The 17,831-nt window shown below is 33.4% G+C and overlaps 2 protein-coding genes and 1 pseudogene across 3 annotated transcripts; 2 read left to right on the top strand and 1 right to left on the bottom strand.

Annotated features, from left to right (window-relative positions):
- Positions 1-2,946: 2,946 nt before the first annotated feature.
- Positions 2,947-5,700, bottom strand: LOC143547182 (UDP-glycosyltransferase 87A2 pseudogene; annotated as a pseudogene). The gene is made up of 2 exons (XR_013137730.1): positions 5,263-5,700; positions 2,947-3,917 (listed from the first exon to the last, which is right to left on the bottom strand). The product of XR_013137730.1 is annotated as a UDP-glycosyltransferase 87A2 pseudogene (transcript).
- Positions 5,701-7,862: 2,162 nt separating this feature from the next.
- Positions 7,863-9,467, top strand: LOC143547207 (uncharacterized). Its single transcript, XM_077038691.1, has 3 exons — positions 7,863-8,323; positions 8,814-9,235; positions 9,309-9,467. Exons 1-3 carry the CDS (start codon positions 8,095-8,097, stop codon positions 9,438-9,440), a joined length of 783 nt encoding a protein of 260 aa, XP_076894806.1. The 5' UTR covers positions 7,863-8,094; the 3' UTR covers positions 9,441-9,467.
- Positions 9,468-12,471: 3,004 nt separating this feature from the next.
- On the top strand, positions 12,472-17,698 carry LOC143547206 (nuclear transport factor 2-like). The gene is made up of 9 exons (XM_077038690.1): positions 12,472-12,593; positions 13,347-13,484; positions 13,628-13,916; positions 15,342-15,580; positions 15,660-15,834; positions 16,548-16,669; positions 16,751-16,816; positions 17,172-17,238; positions 17,340-17,698. Exons 1-9 carry the CDS (start codon positions 12,552-12,554, stop codon positions 17,546-17,548), a joined length of 1,347 nt encoding a protein of 448 aa, XP_076894805.1. The 5' UTR covers positions 12,472-12,551; the 3' UTR covers positions 17,549-17,698.
- The last annotated feature ends 133 nt before the right edge of the window (positions 17,699-17,831 follow it).

Raw genomic sequence — 17,831 nt, 5'->3', positions numbered from 1 at the left:
TACTACCAGCCTTGAAAGGCTAAACCTCTTATGTGTTGAACATCATCATTAGAATTGAGTTTCAAAACATGATTGTGATAACGAGTTTCCATAAACAAGTGTATGCTAGGGAATGCTATCTGTCATTCTTAATTTCTTCCGGAATGTCTGGTGAATTAAACTTGTTTAATTGGTAACCTACCATTTAAAAAAAATAAAAGTTTAGGAAATACTAGCAGTTTTGAACATCTAAACCTCTTATGTGTTGAACAGCATCATGAGAATTGAGTTTTGAAACATGCTTATGATAACGAGTTTCCATCAACAAGCATATGCCAGGGAATGCTATCTGTCATTCTTAATTCCTTTGGGGGTGTCTGGGGAATTAAACTTATTTAATTGGTAATGAACCACTTAAAAATAGTATACGAAATAAATCTAGTTTTGAAAGTCTAAACCTCTTATGTGTTGAATAGTATCACAAGAATTGTGTTTCAAAACATGGGTGTGATAACGATTTGCCATCATCAAGCGTATGCAAGGGAATACTATATGTTATTTTTAATTCCTGATGAATTAAACTTGTTTTATTCGAATGAACCATTTAAAAAAAAGTGTAGGAAGTACTACCCGATTTGAATGTCTAAAGGTGTTAATTATCATCATGAAATTTGAGTTTTAAAACATGGTTGTGATAACATGTTGCCATCAACTACGTATGACAGAAAATGCTATTTGTTATTCTTAATTTCTTTGGAATATTTGATGAATTAAACTTGTTTAATTGGAAATCAACCATTAAAAAAACCCTTATATTTCACGTTGGTTTCAAACTTGTTGGTAGGTTATAGATTTGAACATACTTGATTTTATTATAGTGGTCCACATAAACATTTTCATATTTATTTTTATAAAACATTTTATATAAAATGGTATTAAAGAATAAACAAAAATATATATCAATTAAAGTTTCCTTCATTGTCGATATAGTAAAAATGTTGGTGTGAATAAAATAACCTGATATGGAAAAACACCAGTGTTTTAAAAACCGGCCGGTTGAACCGGATTTCATACAACAAGCCGGTATTTTGAGCCCGGTATTTTTGACCGGTTTGCTAGAACGTCGTACCAGCGGTTTTTTTCTAAAATACCGGTTTTTACCGGCATACCGGTTTTAAGTCTGAGGAATTTTTGATATTTGCGGCTCATATTTTTTCAAAATTACTTTTAACCCAATTATTAACATTCAAATGTGTAAACTTTAGGATTATTAATTTAAAATTGAGTGCTTTTGTGTTATTTTTTTAATATTGATTAACGTTTGGTTTAATTTTTTTTTTTTTTTGTTATGGAGTCATTTACATTTGGGTTATTTTTGGAGCTGGAATTGCATTTATATGAGATTATAAGTTAAACTATTAAACTGGTTGAACCTCCTGGTATAACCCGGTTCAACCGATTATACCATTTTTTAACTCAATCCAGTAGGAGTAAAAAACCGGTTTTTAAAACATTGAAAAAGACTAAATTGAAGTTTCAAAATATTTGTATTCTCATCCCTAAAGAAACAACAATTCTTTACCTCTTCCTTGCTTTAATATATATTGTAGTTTGAAACATATGTGTAGTTTTCATTACTAGTTAAAAGGTTTGATACTGCCATATCATTATATCACACTGTCTAAGGTTCGGCATAAGTCTCTAGATAAGAATTATCTATCCTCTAGTAAGCTTCAGTTCAAGTGCGAAACTGCTAATCCATTTGTATATGTTAGTTTGTGTGTTTTAAGTCACAAAAGACAAAATAAAATAAGTTGAAAATGCACACAAGTATAGTTGAATGTATGGTAATGGTGCATGAAGTGCTTGTGTTAGTATATATATTTTATATATGTTTTGACACGCTTCTTGTTCTGAATTTATAAATAAAATTTATTTTTGTGTTACCCCTACTATACAAGAGTATCGGTAAACCTAAATATCAATCCAATGACACAATAGCTTTCAATACTAGATTCTTGTTGTTTAGTTAGAACAAAAGTTGAGAGTTTTTGTTATAAAGAGACAAGACATAAAAGTAAATGAACGTAAGAGAAATGGGAGAGAATCAATCTTAGATGGGTATTACTTTGTCTTTGAATCCCCTTTAACTGTTAAATGAAGTGGTTAACATGATTGTATTTTTTATTTTTGTAAAGTGTAAATACCGTCAATTATGAGCAGTGAGATTCGACAACTTCTCGGTGACCAACTAGTTGGAGTTAAGGCAATCTTAAAACATGATTATACTCAAGCGTAAATGTTAAGTATATTCCAAGATCCCAAAAGGATTGACATTTAAAACTTACAGTTAGGGTTGAAATATACGAACATTTATCAATCAAAGGTGAAAATGAATGACATTTCAAACTGACAGTCGACACTCAAAATTCAAAATAGCGTCATCTTAAACATCATAAAATTTGTAGACACATGCCTTTCGGTCATAAATTTTTAGACTCCACCTCTTAGTCATAATTAGTTACAAACTTTCTATTTACACACACATATTATATATATAAATATTAAACTAAAAAAGTTCGAGCAAAACAAACTGAACCGAACGCGATGCTTTTCTTATTCTTGGCTTGTTTTTAAATTGAACCAATCGATTGGCTCATTTTCAAACAGAGCCGAACTCAAACGAGCATTTTCAGAGAGATTTTCGAGGGAGCGGCGAGCAGTTTGGAGTTCTGACAACCTTAAGTTTAATGGGCATAGCTGGTTATTTTTTGGCCTACAACAGATTAACTACAGTGGCCCAAATTGGGCCGCCCAATGGTCTATGGAAATTGAATTTTATACTTTTAGTGTATTTATTAATTATGTTCTATCTATTCGTTGTTTTTAATCCAAACTAAAGCCAACATTAAAAGTTCACAAATTAGCAACAAGAAGCAGTTGTTCCTTCATATTGTCTACTAAGTAACATTATATTTGAAATAACACATCTATTTCGTCAAAAAGAGATTACCCCAATCAACACTAGGAACTTTGCTTCTTTGAATCTCGGCTAGACATACCAAAATCTAATTCACTTATTTTCGTTCTTTGAAAATCTCCAACAAAAGCATCAAGATCTTGATTAACCGATCCACTTTCACCAACGCTTTCTTGGCAAATTACTTGCAACTTCTTGGCCCTTGCCATCGTTTTGATCCTCACAACACTCTCTGAATCCATAAACTCTTTTACAATCTCCGTAATATTATCTCTTTTAAATTCTTTAACTTTTTCTCTCATATTCCATCCGATCTTCCAATCTTTAACTATCATCTTACTGTTAAGCGGTTGGTCAATCAGTATAGGAAAAGTCAACATAGGTACACCCGAAAACAAGCTCTCTTTCACCGAATTCCACCCACAATGCGTCAAAAAGCCACCTATAGAAGGGTGTGACAAAACCCTAAGTTGCTCACACCATTCCACCACCATCCCATTCTCCCCACATATTTCTTTTAAATGGGGCGTTTCTCCTCTAGCCACCCACAAAAAGTTGACACCACTTTGTGTTAACCCAAATGCGATTTCGACCATTTCAACACTCGAAACTGAGAGGTAACTACCCAAAGAAACATACAAGACGGTTCGTGGTTGTTTGGAGTCCAACCACTTTAGGTAAATTGGTTTGTTTGATGAGGGCTTAGCTTCGATTTCTATGTTTGCCCCACATATGTAAAGAGGCATTTTTATCCGGTCTCTAAGAGCGTCAATGGCTTTAGATTCTAACTCGTAAATAGTTGATATTAAGACATAATTTGCTTTTACGGTTATATCGAAAAGATTGGGTAGAATGTCTTTAAGCTTATCACCAATACCACTATGAAAGATCATCGGAATGTCTGCTATTGTTAATGAAGATAATCCAGGAATATAGTTGATGATATCCTCTCCTCTTTCTGTTCAAATAAAATAAAGTTATTGCTTTATGAAAAACTTATAGCTAAAAGGATAAATGGATAATGTCTACCATGATTATTTCAAGGAATCAAGCTATTATCATGAACGATACAAAAAATACACAATTTCAAATCTCATGTAATACATTGTCATGCTTTCAATAAACATAACTAGTTATTATCAAATCTTATCAATAATTAATAAAAAAAAGGACTTCATTTAACTTCAATTATCGTTATCAATAGATAATAATTTGGGTGTTACGTAAGTCAATAATCCACAACTCAACTAGTTGATGTGAGACAATCAAAGACTTTATTTTAAAAAAGTTAAAGGGTTTTTGGTGGGGCTATGTGTTTCTTTTGTTTATCACCGATAATGTGTTTCGTCATGAATGTGAAATGAAGGTGATAGGGTAGATCGATGACCCATCAACGATTCAAATGGTCGTTAAATAAAACAAAAAAAATCTAACATTCCAATTAGGATATCATATTTTCATACCATAAGATTTCAAGTTTTAACTTTTCAACGTGTGTAATACAGGACAATTTTAAGACCACTAAGATGTTGACCCAATATATAATATATATTAAAATATAAATAGTGAATAGAAGTTAAAATTGTGACTTGTGTGCCGTCCTTTGGATATTTTCTTTGTCTACCTCTCAAACTTTGATGCACCGGTTTTGTTTAGTTTCAAAGAAACCGAAATTGATATTGATAGGGAAAATTACAAGTATAATTAAGTTTGACCAAATTTATTTTTATTTTTTTAGTTGAAGACACTATAAAATTTAGCCTCCAACTCCAATATTTATTTAAGTCAATCATGATTTGTGACGTATCTAAGACGACTAAAAATATTAAAAGCAGCTAAGCCTTGGCCGTCACTTTTTGGGCTCTAAAAATCATGAAGAGTAACTTCGTACTAATCAGAACCTAGCTTTGGACACGTGACAGTTTCGGATTGGTTCAATGTCACTTTTCATGATTTTCAATGCTGAAAAAGTGTCGGCTAAGACTTAGTCACCTTCCATATATTTATCCATTTTGGGTTACATGGTGAATCCTAATTGGCTCAATTTGAATGAATATTGGAGTTGGAGGCTAAATTTTAGTGTCTATTTTTTAAGAAATAGTAAGTGTTTTTTAATTACAATTAATAAAAATATTTATACCTAGCTTCATTATTTTCGGCCTAAAATTTTCAAGCTCAAATATAAAAAACCTAAAAAATCGAAGGAACCGAAACCTAAATCGAAGGAACCGAACCCAAACATTATAAAAATTCAAAAACCGCAATGAGACGCACTTTTGTAATGAACAAAAAGAAAATCAGACCTGATACGTCAAGGTAAAGGTGATCATGCGATTGCAAGAGATCAACATGATGCATAACCGAAAACATGGAAGCACTCATGGGCGAATACGCCGCCACCGGAATACTCCTCCTGTTCGGCCAGAGCATATTTACATCAGCTATGCTATGATGAGCTTTACCGGACGATCAATTTCACTTTCAATCCGATCAAGCACCTCCACAAAAGGCCGTTCCATTTTAGTTTGAACCGCAGTAAGGAAACTTAACATGTCGGACCCACGGTTGAGCTCGGACGTTAGGGATGGTTGGAAAACCTGATGTTGTTATGATGCTCCTGAAATGGATCAATTAACCCGAGCCACTCCTCGGTTACAACGACGGTGAAGATGGTGAGTGTGTTGGTTTAATCGGGAAGAGAGGGAGTGGCAGAGGTTGAGTAGTGGGGTTATCACGACCATGTGGTTCATGGTTCCGGTTAATTATTATTATTATTATTATTATTATTATGATTATTATTATTATGGTGAGGTGAGAGGTTTTATAGGGAGTAAAAGTAGACTTTGGAAGTTGGTCATATACGAGTGTCTCTCCACTTGATTTGCTTTGTTGGGGGTAAGGGGTACACAGTACCGTAACGGTTTGTTTTCATTAAATTAATCATAACTTATGTCCCTTTTTCTTTTTTAAGTATATCTTGTAAATTTCATTTTTTATTTATAAAGTTAACAAGGCAAGTTAGTAGGGAGTTTTTCATATTTTTTTTATCCTAGTTAAATCTTTAGATATTAAGTGGTTAAAATAGGAGTAGATACACTTTTGATCCCTACGGTTTGTTAAGATACAATTAATGATATTCAACTATTAAAATATTTGTCTTTTATTAAAATGTTGAAGTGAAATTAAATAAGGTTGTTTAGTGCATTTCATTAGTAATCATATCTCCTAGTTTAATTTATATTTCTTAGTTAATACTCTCTCTGTCCTGTTGTAAGTGTTCGGGTTTGAAAAACATAAAATTTAAGATGGATTGAATGATTACTCTTTTTTCTTATCAAATAATAATAATGTCCTTGAAAAGTAGGTCAATCAATATTATTTATTAATATTAGTTTCAAATAATAATAATGTCCTTGAAAAGTAGGTCAATCAATATTATTTATTAATATTAGTTGTGTGTGTTTAAGAGTAAACTTGTAAATTGGCTAATAAATTTTAAAATTGGGCACCTATAATAGGACAAATAAAAAAGAAAATGTGGACACTTATAATTAGGGCTGTCACTTTTACCCGAAAAAACGAGTACCCGACCCGAAAAACCCAAACCCGAGAAAAGACTAACCCGAACCCGACTGAAGTAATTCGGGTTGGTTCTTAGGTTTGATTTATAAGTTTTTGGTCAACCCGAATAAATTAAGTTCTAGTTTTGAAATTAAATATATATTTAGGTGTAATAGGCTAAATCTTAACCACTAAAATTATTAGAATCTAGCTCTAGTCAATTGTTATCCTAACTATTATGGATCGATTATTTATTACTTCCTCTGTCCCATTATAAGTATCATAGTTTGACTTTTCAAGTCTTTCTTTTGCAACATTGACTGTAAATATTTTTGTCCGTGTCATATAATACTCGATGAAAATTATATCAATGTAAAATATATTTAAAACATAATCCATTCATATATTTTACATCAAGTAGTATATAACACAAACAAAAATATTGTTGGTCAAAGTTAAACAAGAAAGACTTGAAAAATCAAACTAGGACACTTATAATTGAACCGGGGGGGTATTAATCTATGTTTTCCATTTATTACTAATAGAAACCAAAATCGAAAAAACACGAACCCGAATTACTTGTACCCGAAAAACTCGTGAGAGATTTGGGTTGGGTTTAGGGTCAAGATTTAAAACTTTGAAACCCGAAGAACCCGATCTGAAAAACTCGAAAAACAAACCCAAAAAACACCCCTATATATAATGGAACGGTGGGGGAAAATTAGGTTGAGTGAAAACACTCCTGCCACTAGCCATCGGGTTTCTCCCAGTAGTTTTTCACCAGGTTTCATAGAGTATTCTCCTGTTTCCCGCGAAATGTATGTGAGGCAAATGTTGAACAAAACGAGGGAAGTTGGGATAAATTTGTTGACTTTTCATCTAGGAAAATGTGGGACCTCCCTTCCCCCGTCCTATGAAAAAGAAGAAAAACATACACCCATATTGAGAAAAAATGAAAGGAAATAGGTACTAAGACCACTCCGTGTGCTCTAGTGGCCCATGAACATGTTGGTTAGAGGTGATTATCGTTTCAGTTTCATATGGGTTCTCATGGTTTCAGTATGTTTTGTCGTTTCTCGGCTCTATATGTTGCTAATTGGGTTTAACTAGCCATTGGGAAGCTAAAACCGACACAAAACCGTTTAGATGTAAAACTCATAACCGAGAACCGAACCTTAAATATATAGCAAGTTCTTCAAAAACGAGCGTTGATAATAATAATAATGGATAGATTGATCATCCATGTGGCGTATGTGGTCAAGTTTAATTCTAATTTGAGGTGGTATGTAACAATGTAAACCACCGAGTTTATTCCATATATAGAAAACCACAGAATTTGAAAAACTAAAACGTACGTACAATATCAAAGTTGAGAGGACTATATATTGAAAGCATGGCAACCATAATTGCTTCACACAATTATTTCCGTCGACTTGTTCCTGGTCGACCAACTTTGTCCCCCAACCACCCTCCTCCACCGCCTACAGAAGGAGCGGAACAACATTCCTTCTAGGAGGCGGAGGGGTGATCTTAATTGGACTCAAATAATTCGAATCAACGGTCGATAATATATTATGGGGAAGAAAAGTGCGTCGTCCGCGAACACGTTGTTTCTTGCATTGCTCCGAAGGCAATCCATGAAGGTGAAGATCTTCTTAGGTTTGACCGCGATTGTTCTATCCCTTGCTGCTCTCAGAAGTTTCGTTACAAACTACAATAATTTCTTCGTTGCCTCCGAATCGGTACACGCTGTTGGGTTAATCGCGCTTATTTGGAAGCTCACTACCCTCAAAACATGTTCCGGTACGGTACATATCCACACCCAACAAAAGAACGTGAACAAAGCATGTTCGTGTCCGTTTGTTTAACTTTAGCCGAATAAAACTATAGAACACGAACATGGTTCCTTTTGTTCATGTTTGTTCATTAACAAAATATATGTGTCCCTCATTTAACAATTTAACCGAACAGTAAATAAATTTGTAAACAATATGTTAGGTCAAAAAAGTTATTACAATCAGAGTAATTGTAATTGACCTATTATAACATTTAAATGGATAAGATAACAAGCGTAAATGAATGAACTCAAACAAGCGTAAATTAACGCACATAAGTGAACGTAAACGAACACGCATAAAAGAATTTGAATGAATGAATTAAATGAACTTTCATGAACATAAATGAACGGACGAGACTTGAGTTCATGTTCACTCATTTAATAATGTCACAAATTTTTGTTCATGTTCGCTTGATTATTAAATAAATGGACATAACACGGTTTTGTTAATTGTAGGGCTATCGTTGCAATCCCAAGAGTTGACAGCATTAGTTTTAGCTGTTAGAATTATCTGTAGATTCGAAATTGGGCATAACATTCACACATTCCTTGACACTGCTTCTTTGTTGTCCACCGCTTGGGTGATCTACATGATGCGAACTAAGTTGTATGTAACATACAACGAGCATCTCGACAAAACGCCCAAAATCTGTTTGTTGATTCCTTGTGCTCTACTCGCCGTATTTGTTCATCCTAATACTCTCCTTCCTCTTTACACCAAGATCATGTGGGCATTTGGCGTGTATTTGGAAGCCGTTGTCGTTCTTCCTCAACTTCATATGATGCAAAGAACGCAAATGATCGAACCATTTACCGCACTTTATGTGTTTGCACTCGGTGTGTCAAGATTTTTCGGGGCTGCTTATTGGATTCTTCGGGTTAGTTATTTCCTGTCACGTTACATTAATATTTTTATAAGTATAACACTAACACATTTTATTATGTTTATAGATATATGAATCAACAGAAGCATACTTGTTTTTACTGGGACGTGGGTACTTGTGGGTTCCGATGGTATTGGTAGCGGAGACTATACAAACGTTCATCTTGTCGGACTTTTGTTATTATTATACTAAGAGGTAAACGAACTCACTTGCCTTGATCAGTCACTGACGGATCTAGAAGAAAAGTTGAGAGGTAGCCTAGCACGGGTTATCTCTTAACCTTTGCTAGATCCGCCTCTTTTGATCACTGGATTAAAACTAAAAGTATTATTTGTTATAATTTTGCAGTATTGTAAATGGAAATCTTCTAGTGAGAGTACCACGGGTTTGACACGTCATTTGCTATGAAGATCATGAGATGGAAATTCTTTAATTAATTTTTAATGTAAATAATTTGGGTACTTGTAAATTTCATTTTGGTATTTACTACGCCAGTCTCGATTATTTATTTTGGCTCATATGTTTTTTTGTAATTCATGTAATTGTTTGCAATTATAACATTAAACATTTTTGTCCCACTAATATCTTCATAATCAACATATATGTTTGCAACAGAAGTAGGATGTCTCTAGCAACATGTTCTAATTAATCTCATGACTAGTTGCGATATGACATTCGCACAGGTGCGAGCAAACACGCTTAAGGTTTGACGAAGGCTGACATGTATGCATGTGTTATATATGTTGTATGATTATTTGTTTGGAGCTAGTCGCCATTAGTCTTGTTTGGGTCATACGGCATATTAGCAAATCTAAGTGAGAAATTAAACATTAAGTCTCCAAGAATTAACCAAGTATAGCTTAGTACTCAAAATTTTATGGACAGTATCCATATTACATTTTATAGTGTTAATTTTGGTTTTAAAAAACAAGAATATAAGCCCCCTTATGTTTTTTTATTCGGCCCATATAACTTTCTTTGAAGTCCTAACCTAACCCAACAAAATGAAAACAAGCTCACTCCTACACTTCATATTTGTTAATGAGTATTAATAGAACTAATTATATGAACCTCTAAAATAATAAGATCCTGATTCTTAAACGAAACAGACGGTTCAAGCTTCAAGCGACCATCAAAGTTCCAATCAAATCAGGTTCGTATATATATTTTTACATAAATGAAAAAAAGGAAATCAAAACGTATTTATTATCTCAACTCGCAAGCCTTCTTGATTTCCTTATCTTATATCTTGATATATTATTGGTTTATTGATATTTTATTTCTTTGTTTTTGGTAATGTTTCGCATGTGTTTGGTGTTAGAACTTTGAAGTTCTAATTCATATTATTAACTTTATTTTTTGTTGCACACTTGTTTGAGTATTGTGAGACAAAGTTCTTTTACATTTTACATCAAATATTGTTTGATTTTTAACCTTTTAATTCTTGAATTTTGTCTTAAGTGTGTTATGGAAAGTCATTTTAAACCAATCCCAATCCCTAGACCTAGTTTATTTAGTTGATCTAGATAATCTTCCTTGGGATCCCGTCGATGGAAAAAGAATTTTGGATTATCACCCAGATCAAAAAGAGATGAGATATGGAGAAGTATAAATTGCTTTAATAACCAATTGCCATATGTATTTTGTTTTGTTATATTTAAAGACGTTTGTTTTTACATTTTTGTGTCGTGTATTTTTATTGATTGTATTTTCCGTCCACCGAGTTAAATGTCTGAATCCGTCACTGGCTTAATGTATACGACTAATTTCCCATAAACTAGCATCTTTGGAGCTCAATATATGGGTCACATTATCCTGATTACGTCCCGTAAATATGTTTTCTAAATATGTTATATTCCTATGTTCACCTATTCATGGTGGAACACATTTCTCGTAATGATCACAAGCTCTCGTGTTATTCAAAGTTTTCCTTTTTGGATAACATACATGGTGTTAGCCTTTAGTCTATATAATTGAGACTTCTAACACTTTTATGCACCAAATTCAACAGTCCACAATATGAACATTATTAACTCAAATCATAATAGAAATTAAATTCACTAAAAAGTAGAAACACATTTTGTAACATCTAGTTATGCCTAACATTTCACTATAAAAGTATGGGTGCAGTTACTGTACGCTAATGCTTAACGTACGGTAGGTACGCGAGACACTCAAAGGCAAAAACCTAAAACGCTCAGAAAACGTTCACAAAACCTTAAATGCTCATTAAACGCTCAAAAACCGTCTTTGTGAAAAAAAGTGAAAATTGATCGATTAAACATCCAAAACTGTTTTTTCGGTGAAGCAATGATTAATTGGATATGTATTGATGATTCCGAGATGTTTGGATGTGATTTCATAGATCGATTCGTGAAAAACGGAATTCGCGTACGTATTTGTACGATAGGGATTAGCGTATTCCATCGTTTCTCATAAAAGTATTATCATGATACCATCATAATCACAATTCTTTAAATATTTAAAACATCACCTATAAATAAATACAAAACTTATTCGTTACATTTACCAAGACGAAAGCTCTTTTAAGTTCTCGAGTACTCTTTCATGCATGTCTTCCAAATACTCAAATAGCATTGTAACCTAATGTAAAAGAAAGGAGCGTACTCCTAACTTAACGTTATGTGAGCGTTAACAACTATAACACATGCATAAACATATATTTATAGCAATACCACCTTAACATGTATAAACATTTTCAAACAAAAACACATAAATTTACATTATTAAGCAAAAATGCCTTGACGAAACCTCCGTACGTGTCGACAGTGACGTACCAGCCCCCATTTTAAGGTTAGAGTAGAATTAGCTCTATTGGTTGTGTGTGTGTGTAGTAGACTAGTAGTAGTAGATACGAAGCAACTAGTACAAGACTAAAAGTAAGATCGATAATAAGTGAATAAGTTCAAATAATAATAATAATAATAATTGGTATTGGGCATTGGCAAGAGATCCGAACCCGGATAACGGAGGGCAGTCGGGTCCTCCGTACGATATATAAATAAATAAATTTCTGCTTCTTCCTCCTTTATTATTTACCCTGTCTGTCTGTACGTACACACACACTCGGCTTCGAGGACCAAGATCCGTCCGTCACTCAGGTACAAACCAAACAAACCCTAAGTTTACAAACAAATAAATATCACAGTTTCAGATTCTATCTTTACTAATTAATTAACAAATCACAGATCCACGTATTATTATTATTATTATTATTAGATTCGTTATTTGATTTTTGGTCTCATTAAATGTTGTTTCCTATTTCGTTAGGGTTTCTATATATTCAACAATGGCGTCTCCGGCATCGCAGCAACCTGTCTCAGCTCAAGTTGTATGTATTCTATTATTATTATTATTATTTTTATTATTTTTATTGTGTATTTCACCTTTATAAAGTTTTCTCTTTTTGTTGTGTGATTGTTTCGGTTTTAGGAATATTCTGAATTGGTCATTAGTTTTGTTTCATTTCTGCCTTTTGTGATTTTTCAGCTTCTTACAAGTATGTAACACACTTATTAGTATCAAAATATGTTGGTTTAAGTTTGTTATAGCATTGCCAAATGCCAATATATGTTTTATTGCTTTATTTAAATACATACATCTAGGGGTGTGTGTGGGTCAGTTTCGGTTTTTTCTGTTTTGGTTTTGCTATTTGGGCTTGAAATTTTTGGGACCGAGAAGCGTTTTATGGCTGGCCCAAATAATGAATTGGATTAAATCATTTTGTTAGTTAATTGATTATTATTATTATTATACATCTGAGGTAAAAGATTTTCTATTAAATTCTTATAAATTTAACATAAAAAATGAGAATTTATTTATTTGGTTTGGTTCGGGTTTATTACGTGTAAAACCAAAAACAAACTGAAATTTTGGTTTTTAAGGAAACTGAAACCAAACCGTCAGTTCTTGTTTCGGTTTCACAACCCTAATGACACATCCACAGCTTGTGAGTTGCTCGCTTCGATGAGGTGGACGCCTTTTTAGCATGTCAACATTAACTTTTTGTGTTAAACCAATTAATTTAGTATTCTTATATTGTTTGCAGTTAGATGATAATATGTTATGTTTTGGTGATCCATAGGTTGGCAATGCTTTTGTTCAGCAATATTATCATATACTACACAAGTCTCCTGGTTTAGTTCACCGCTTTTATCAGGACATCAGCAAACTTGGACACCCTGAGCAGGATGGTTCTATGAGCATAACTACCACCATGGATGTATGACCCTTTTATATCTTTTGTCATTCATATTACTAATAATCATTATGTAAGATATTAAACGTTTGTGCTCTATTTGGCACATTACATTTGTTATCAGTTGATTTGGTTTTAAGTAAATTTGTAACCTTTTGGATGCGCAGGCTATTAATTCTAAAATAGTGTCTCTTAACTATGACGAGTTCAAAGCTGAGATTAAATCTGTAGATGCACAAGAATCATTGAACGGCGGAGTGAATGTTTTAGTCATTGGGTACCTAACTGGAAAGGACAATGTTGTTAGAAAATTTACTCAATCTTTCTTTCTTGCACCACAAGACAAAGGCTACTTTGTGTTGAATGATATGTTTTGTTACATGGAGGATGTTAATCCTAGTGAAGGAAACAATGCTCCCGTTGAGGATGTTGAGGATCACATTGTGTCTGAGAAAGGTAACTGAAAAACCAAACCCATTTAACCTCTTTTGGAATTTTTAAATCCGTTCATCAATCATTCTGTTTTCATATTGTTGATATATGAGTCGACATTAAAAAAAACCTATTATGTTTAATATGAAAATGAGTGTTTTCGAGAACAAAAGCATACATTATATTTATTGAACATGAAGTTGGCGAGTTGACATGGTGAACCCAAATACGAACCATATATTTATTCGTGTCAAAATCATCAACCCTAACCTAGACACATTTGAATTTTTGTAACCTGAACATGACAACTTTTCATCTTTTATGCATAAACAAATCTAATAAGTTATTTATTACCTTACACTCGTAATTTATAATTCACTGGAATAGACATAAAGTTTCATTTAGTTAAAATGAAACGAAAAATGTAGAAATGCTGTAATCCTAAGATATATATAAATATTTTTATATGTGCTCTGTGATTGTAGGGCTGTAAGGTAATAGACATAAAGTTTCATTTAGTTAAAATGAAACGAAAAATGTAGAAATGCTGATGTAAACGAACCAAACGTTCAGCAAACAGTTCGTGAACCGTTTGGCTGGAAGTTCGTTTATGTTCGTTTGTTTGATAAATGAATGAACATGAACAAGAAGTTTCATTCGATTAGTTAAACAAATGAACATGAACAGAGCTCCCGTTCGTTCAATAGTGTTCGTGAACGTTCGGTAACGTGTTCATGAACGTTCGTTCATGTTCGTGTGATAGGGTTTGATAGATTATAGATTTGAATTAAGATGTAGGGATAAAAAGGAAGAACGGTAATTTTATTATAAACGTAAAGAAAGATTACAAGATATTATTGAAGATACTGGATCAATAGATTATATTGTAGATGAATTTGATAATAAGAGAATCGTTATTGTATTCTTTGGTAACTGTCAAATGTATCCAGGGAGGGTTATATATAATCCCTTTGGAGAAGTTAGGGTTATCCGATTAACAATCATTTAATCGGTATAACCTAAGTACAAGAGTTACATAATTACATAAATAAACTATACAAATAATACTAATAATCTAGCTTATAATTATAATCTAATAGATATTCCCGGGCCTAGCCCTCTCTCACCGCATACACTGGAGCCATGGCAATGCCATCTTAAACCTAAAACATACTCTCATCTCCCTATTAGCTATCAATACCTATTTATAGAAATATAAGTTGTACTTAACCCCTCCAAAAATAGACAAATGATATTTAGACTAATACTAGATCATGATTCCTATCATCGTGTGTGTATGTTATGTTGTTCCTGAAGTTTTTTGTACATTTACGTATTTTATATAAACATTTTATATTCTTTAATTTATTACATCTAACATGAAGTAGGAAACCATATTCTCATGTTGTTTTTGCATTGTTCAATAAGCTGAAACATTTTTATCTGCAGTTATTGAAAGTGTTGATGTGGTGGAGGATAACATTCCTGATCAAGTGGCAGAGGAATCTCAAGTGGAAGAAGTTCTAAAAAAATCTCCAGAGAATGTGGCTGTGGAAGTTGAAGCAGTCACTGCTGTGGAAAAGGAAGAGGTGGTGCCTGAAGTAGTTGTTGAAGTGCCATCACCGCCACCGGTTGTTGAACCCAACACCAAAACCGAGGAAACCCCAAAAAAGTCATATGCTTCTATTGTACGCTGTTACTCTGATATAGTATCTTAATGTTATTTGTATAAGTAATTTGTTAAATGTTGTAATATTATTATTGAAGGTAATGGATATGAAGCAGAACGGTGTGCCATTTTCATCTCCCACACCCGCTCCAAGGAAACCTCAACCAAGGAACCAAGAACCGCAAGTGACCAATGCCCCACCAACTGGTGTAGTTCCTGAGCCAGTATCTTCTAATGTTGATGCTGTTGAGAACGGTATTCACGAGGAAGAAGGTATTTGTTTATCTTGATACCCTCAATGCTAGTTTTAGGTATTTCTTTTAAACATGTATTTTTTCTTTAGAAAGTTAATTTGATTCATATTTTTTAGTAGGCTCGTAAGTTGTAAACAAAATGAATGTTCAATGAGCAACTCATGAACCGTTTGGCAGGAAGTTCATTTATGCTCTTTTATTAAATAAACAAACAAACATGAAAAAAAAGTTTTGTTCATTTACCTAAACGGATGAAACTTGAAACATGTCTTGTTCGTTCCTTTATGTTCGTGAACGTCCGTTTGCGTTCATTTATTGAAATTCGTTTATGTTTGTTCTTTTACGCTCATTTATGTTTGTTAGTTTATGTTCGTTAGTATATTGATTTAAAGTTTTTAGGCCCAATACAGCCTAGTCTTGTTTTATAAACTTTTAGGCCCAACACATTGTTCTTCACATTACTTTTAAGTTTTAACTAGTTTTAGCTCTGTTGTGCTCGTTTGTTTATGTTAGTGAACTGTTCATTTATACCATTAACAAATGAACATAAACGAGCACAAACATGTTCATTTTATTAACGAACTAACACGAACAAGAAAATCTCATTCGTTTAATTGTTTGTGTTCGGTCGTTTGTCTTGTTAAAGTTAAACGAACCATCGAACATGTTCGTGCGGTTCGTTTACAAGCCTATCTTTGAGGTAAATTGTTAATTGCTTGTTTTTTTTTGTAGCTGATGGTTATTCAATTTATATTAAGGGTCTTCCAATGAATGCTATACCTGCATTGTTGGAGGAAGAGTTCAAGAAATTTGGGCCTATTAAGTCTAATGGCATTCAAGTTCGAAGCAACAGGGTACATATCCACTTTTTTGAAGCACCTTTTTACACTTTTTATTTATTTATTTTTAAAACTTTAGTGAAACTCTTATAACAGGTTCAAGGGTTTTGTTTTGGGTTTGTTGAATTTGAGGCACCGGATGCAGTTCAAAAGGCGATTGCGGTATGTACCCATTTTTATTAGAAGATTGCATAAATGGTCCCTGTGTTTTGATCATATTGCTACTTTGGCACTCGGATTTTAAAAGTTGCAAACTTAGTCCAAAGTTTGTGAGCTGCACATTTTGTCCTCATTAAACTCCAGAACTGGGATTAACGGTCGGGGACTAAATATGCAAACCCTCTCACAAGTGTTTGTGGACTAAGTTTGCAATTTTTAACATTGGGAACTAAACTTGCAATATCGTCAAACCACAGGTACCATTTCTGCAGTTTTCTCTTCTGTTTACATGTTAAAGAGAATATATTTATTGAATATTTTGATGTAAATATGTGAAGTGTACCTTATGATGTTTTAGGCTTCACCGGTTGCAATCAATGGACGCCTTGCTGCTATTGAGGAGAAACGCTCAACAAACTCCAAAAGTAAGTTTCTGTAAAACATATAGCGAATGGATGAAATTGGATCTTTAAACTTACAAAACACTAAAGAACAGATGCATTATTTATTTATTTATTTAAAACAGGCACACGTGGAAGATTTCCGATAGGAAGGGGCGGGGGATTCAGAAATGAAGGAATGAGGGGGCGTGGAAACTTCAGTGGTGGACGAGGATATAATTGGGAATTCAGCAGCGGTGGTCGTGGCAATGGACGTGGTGGGGATGGATATCAGAGGAACAGGGGGATGGGTGTTACTAAGAATATGGCACCACGAGTTCCGGCCAGCGCTTAATATGAAGGCTTGGATTTGAGTTGATTTAATTGGACTGGGATTGGGGTTTAGTTAGGAAATTTTGGGTTATGTTATGTTGTGTTGTGTAGTATAGCTAAAGCTATTTTGGGATTTTGGTAGAGATGTTGGAAAACCACAAATTTCAAATTTTTGAGCTACTTGTTTTTTTCATGTCTCATCTATTTTGTTGCAAACTCAAATTTTGTTGTCATTCATAACACATATTCCTAAGGTTAACTGGTATTGAATTTATTATCAAATATAATTGCATATACCAACTTCA

The sequence above is a fragment of the Bidens hawaiensis genome, unplaced genomic scaffold (genome assembly GCF_021521415.1).
Source record: "Bidens hawaiensis isolate Kalapana, Puna unplaced genomic scaffold, B.hawaiensis_p1.1 tig00014658_1, whole genome shotgun sequence".
NCBI lineage: Eukaryota > Viridiplantae > Streptophyta > Magnoliopsida > Asterales > Asteraceae > Bidens > Bidens hawaiensis.
Note: the sequence above shows the minus strand (reverse complement) of the source record. Positions and strands in the feature narration are given on the sequence as shown.

What these genes read in the sequence shown, in the direction of transcription:
- LOC143547207 (XM_077038691.1), top strand. Translation starts at nt 8,095, where the DNA reads ATGGGGAAGAAAAGTGCGTCGTCCGCGAACACGTTGTTTCTTGCATTG. An exon ending in TACCCTCAAAACATGTTCCG is followed by an intron (nt 8,324 to 8,813) that starts GTACGGTACATA and finishes TGTTAATTGTAG; the next exon opens with GGCTATCGTTGCAATCCCAA. An exon ending in CTGCTTATTGGATTCTTCGG is followed by an intron (nt 9,236 to 9,308) that starts GTTAGTTATTTC and finishes TTATGTTTATAG; the next exon opens with ATATATGAATCAACAGAAGC.
- LOC143547206 (XM_077038690.1), top strand. Translation starts at nt 12,552, where the DNA reads ATGGCGTCTCCGGCATCGCAGCAACCTGTCTCAGCTCAAGTT. An exon ending in TTCAAGTTCGAAGCAACAGG is followed by an intron (nt 16,670 to 16,750) that starts GTACATATCCAC and finishes CTCTTATAACAG; the next exon opens with GTTCAAGGGTTTTGTTTTGG. An exon ending in CAGTTCAAAAGGCGATTGCG is followed by an intron (nt 16,817 to 17,171) that starts GTATGTACCCAT and finishes ATGATGTTTTAG; the next exon opens with GCTTCACCGGTTGCAATCAA.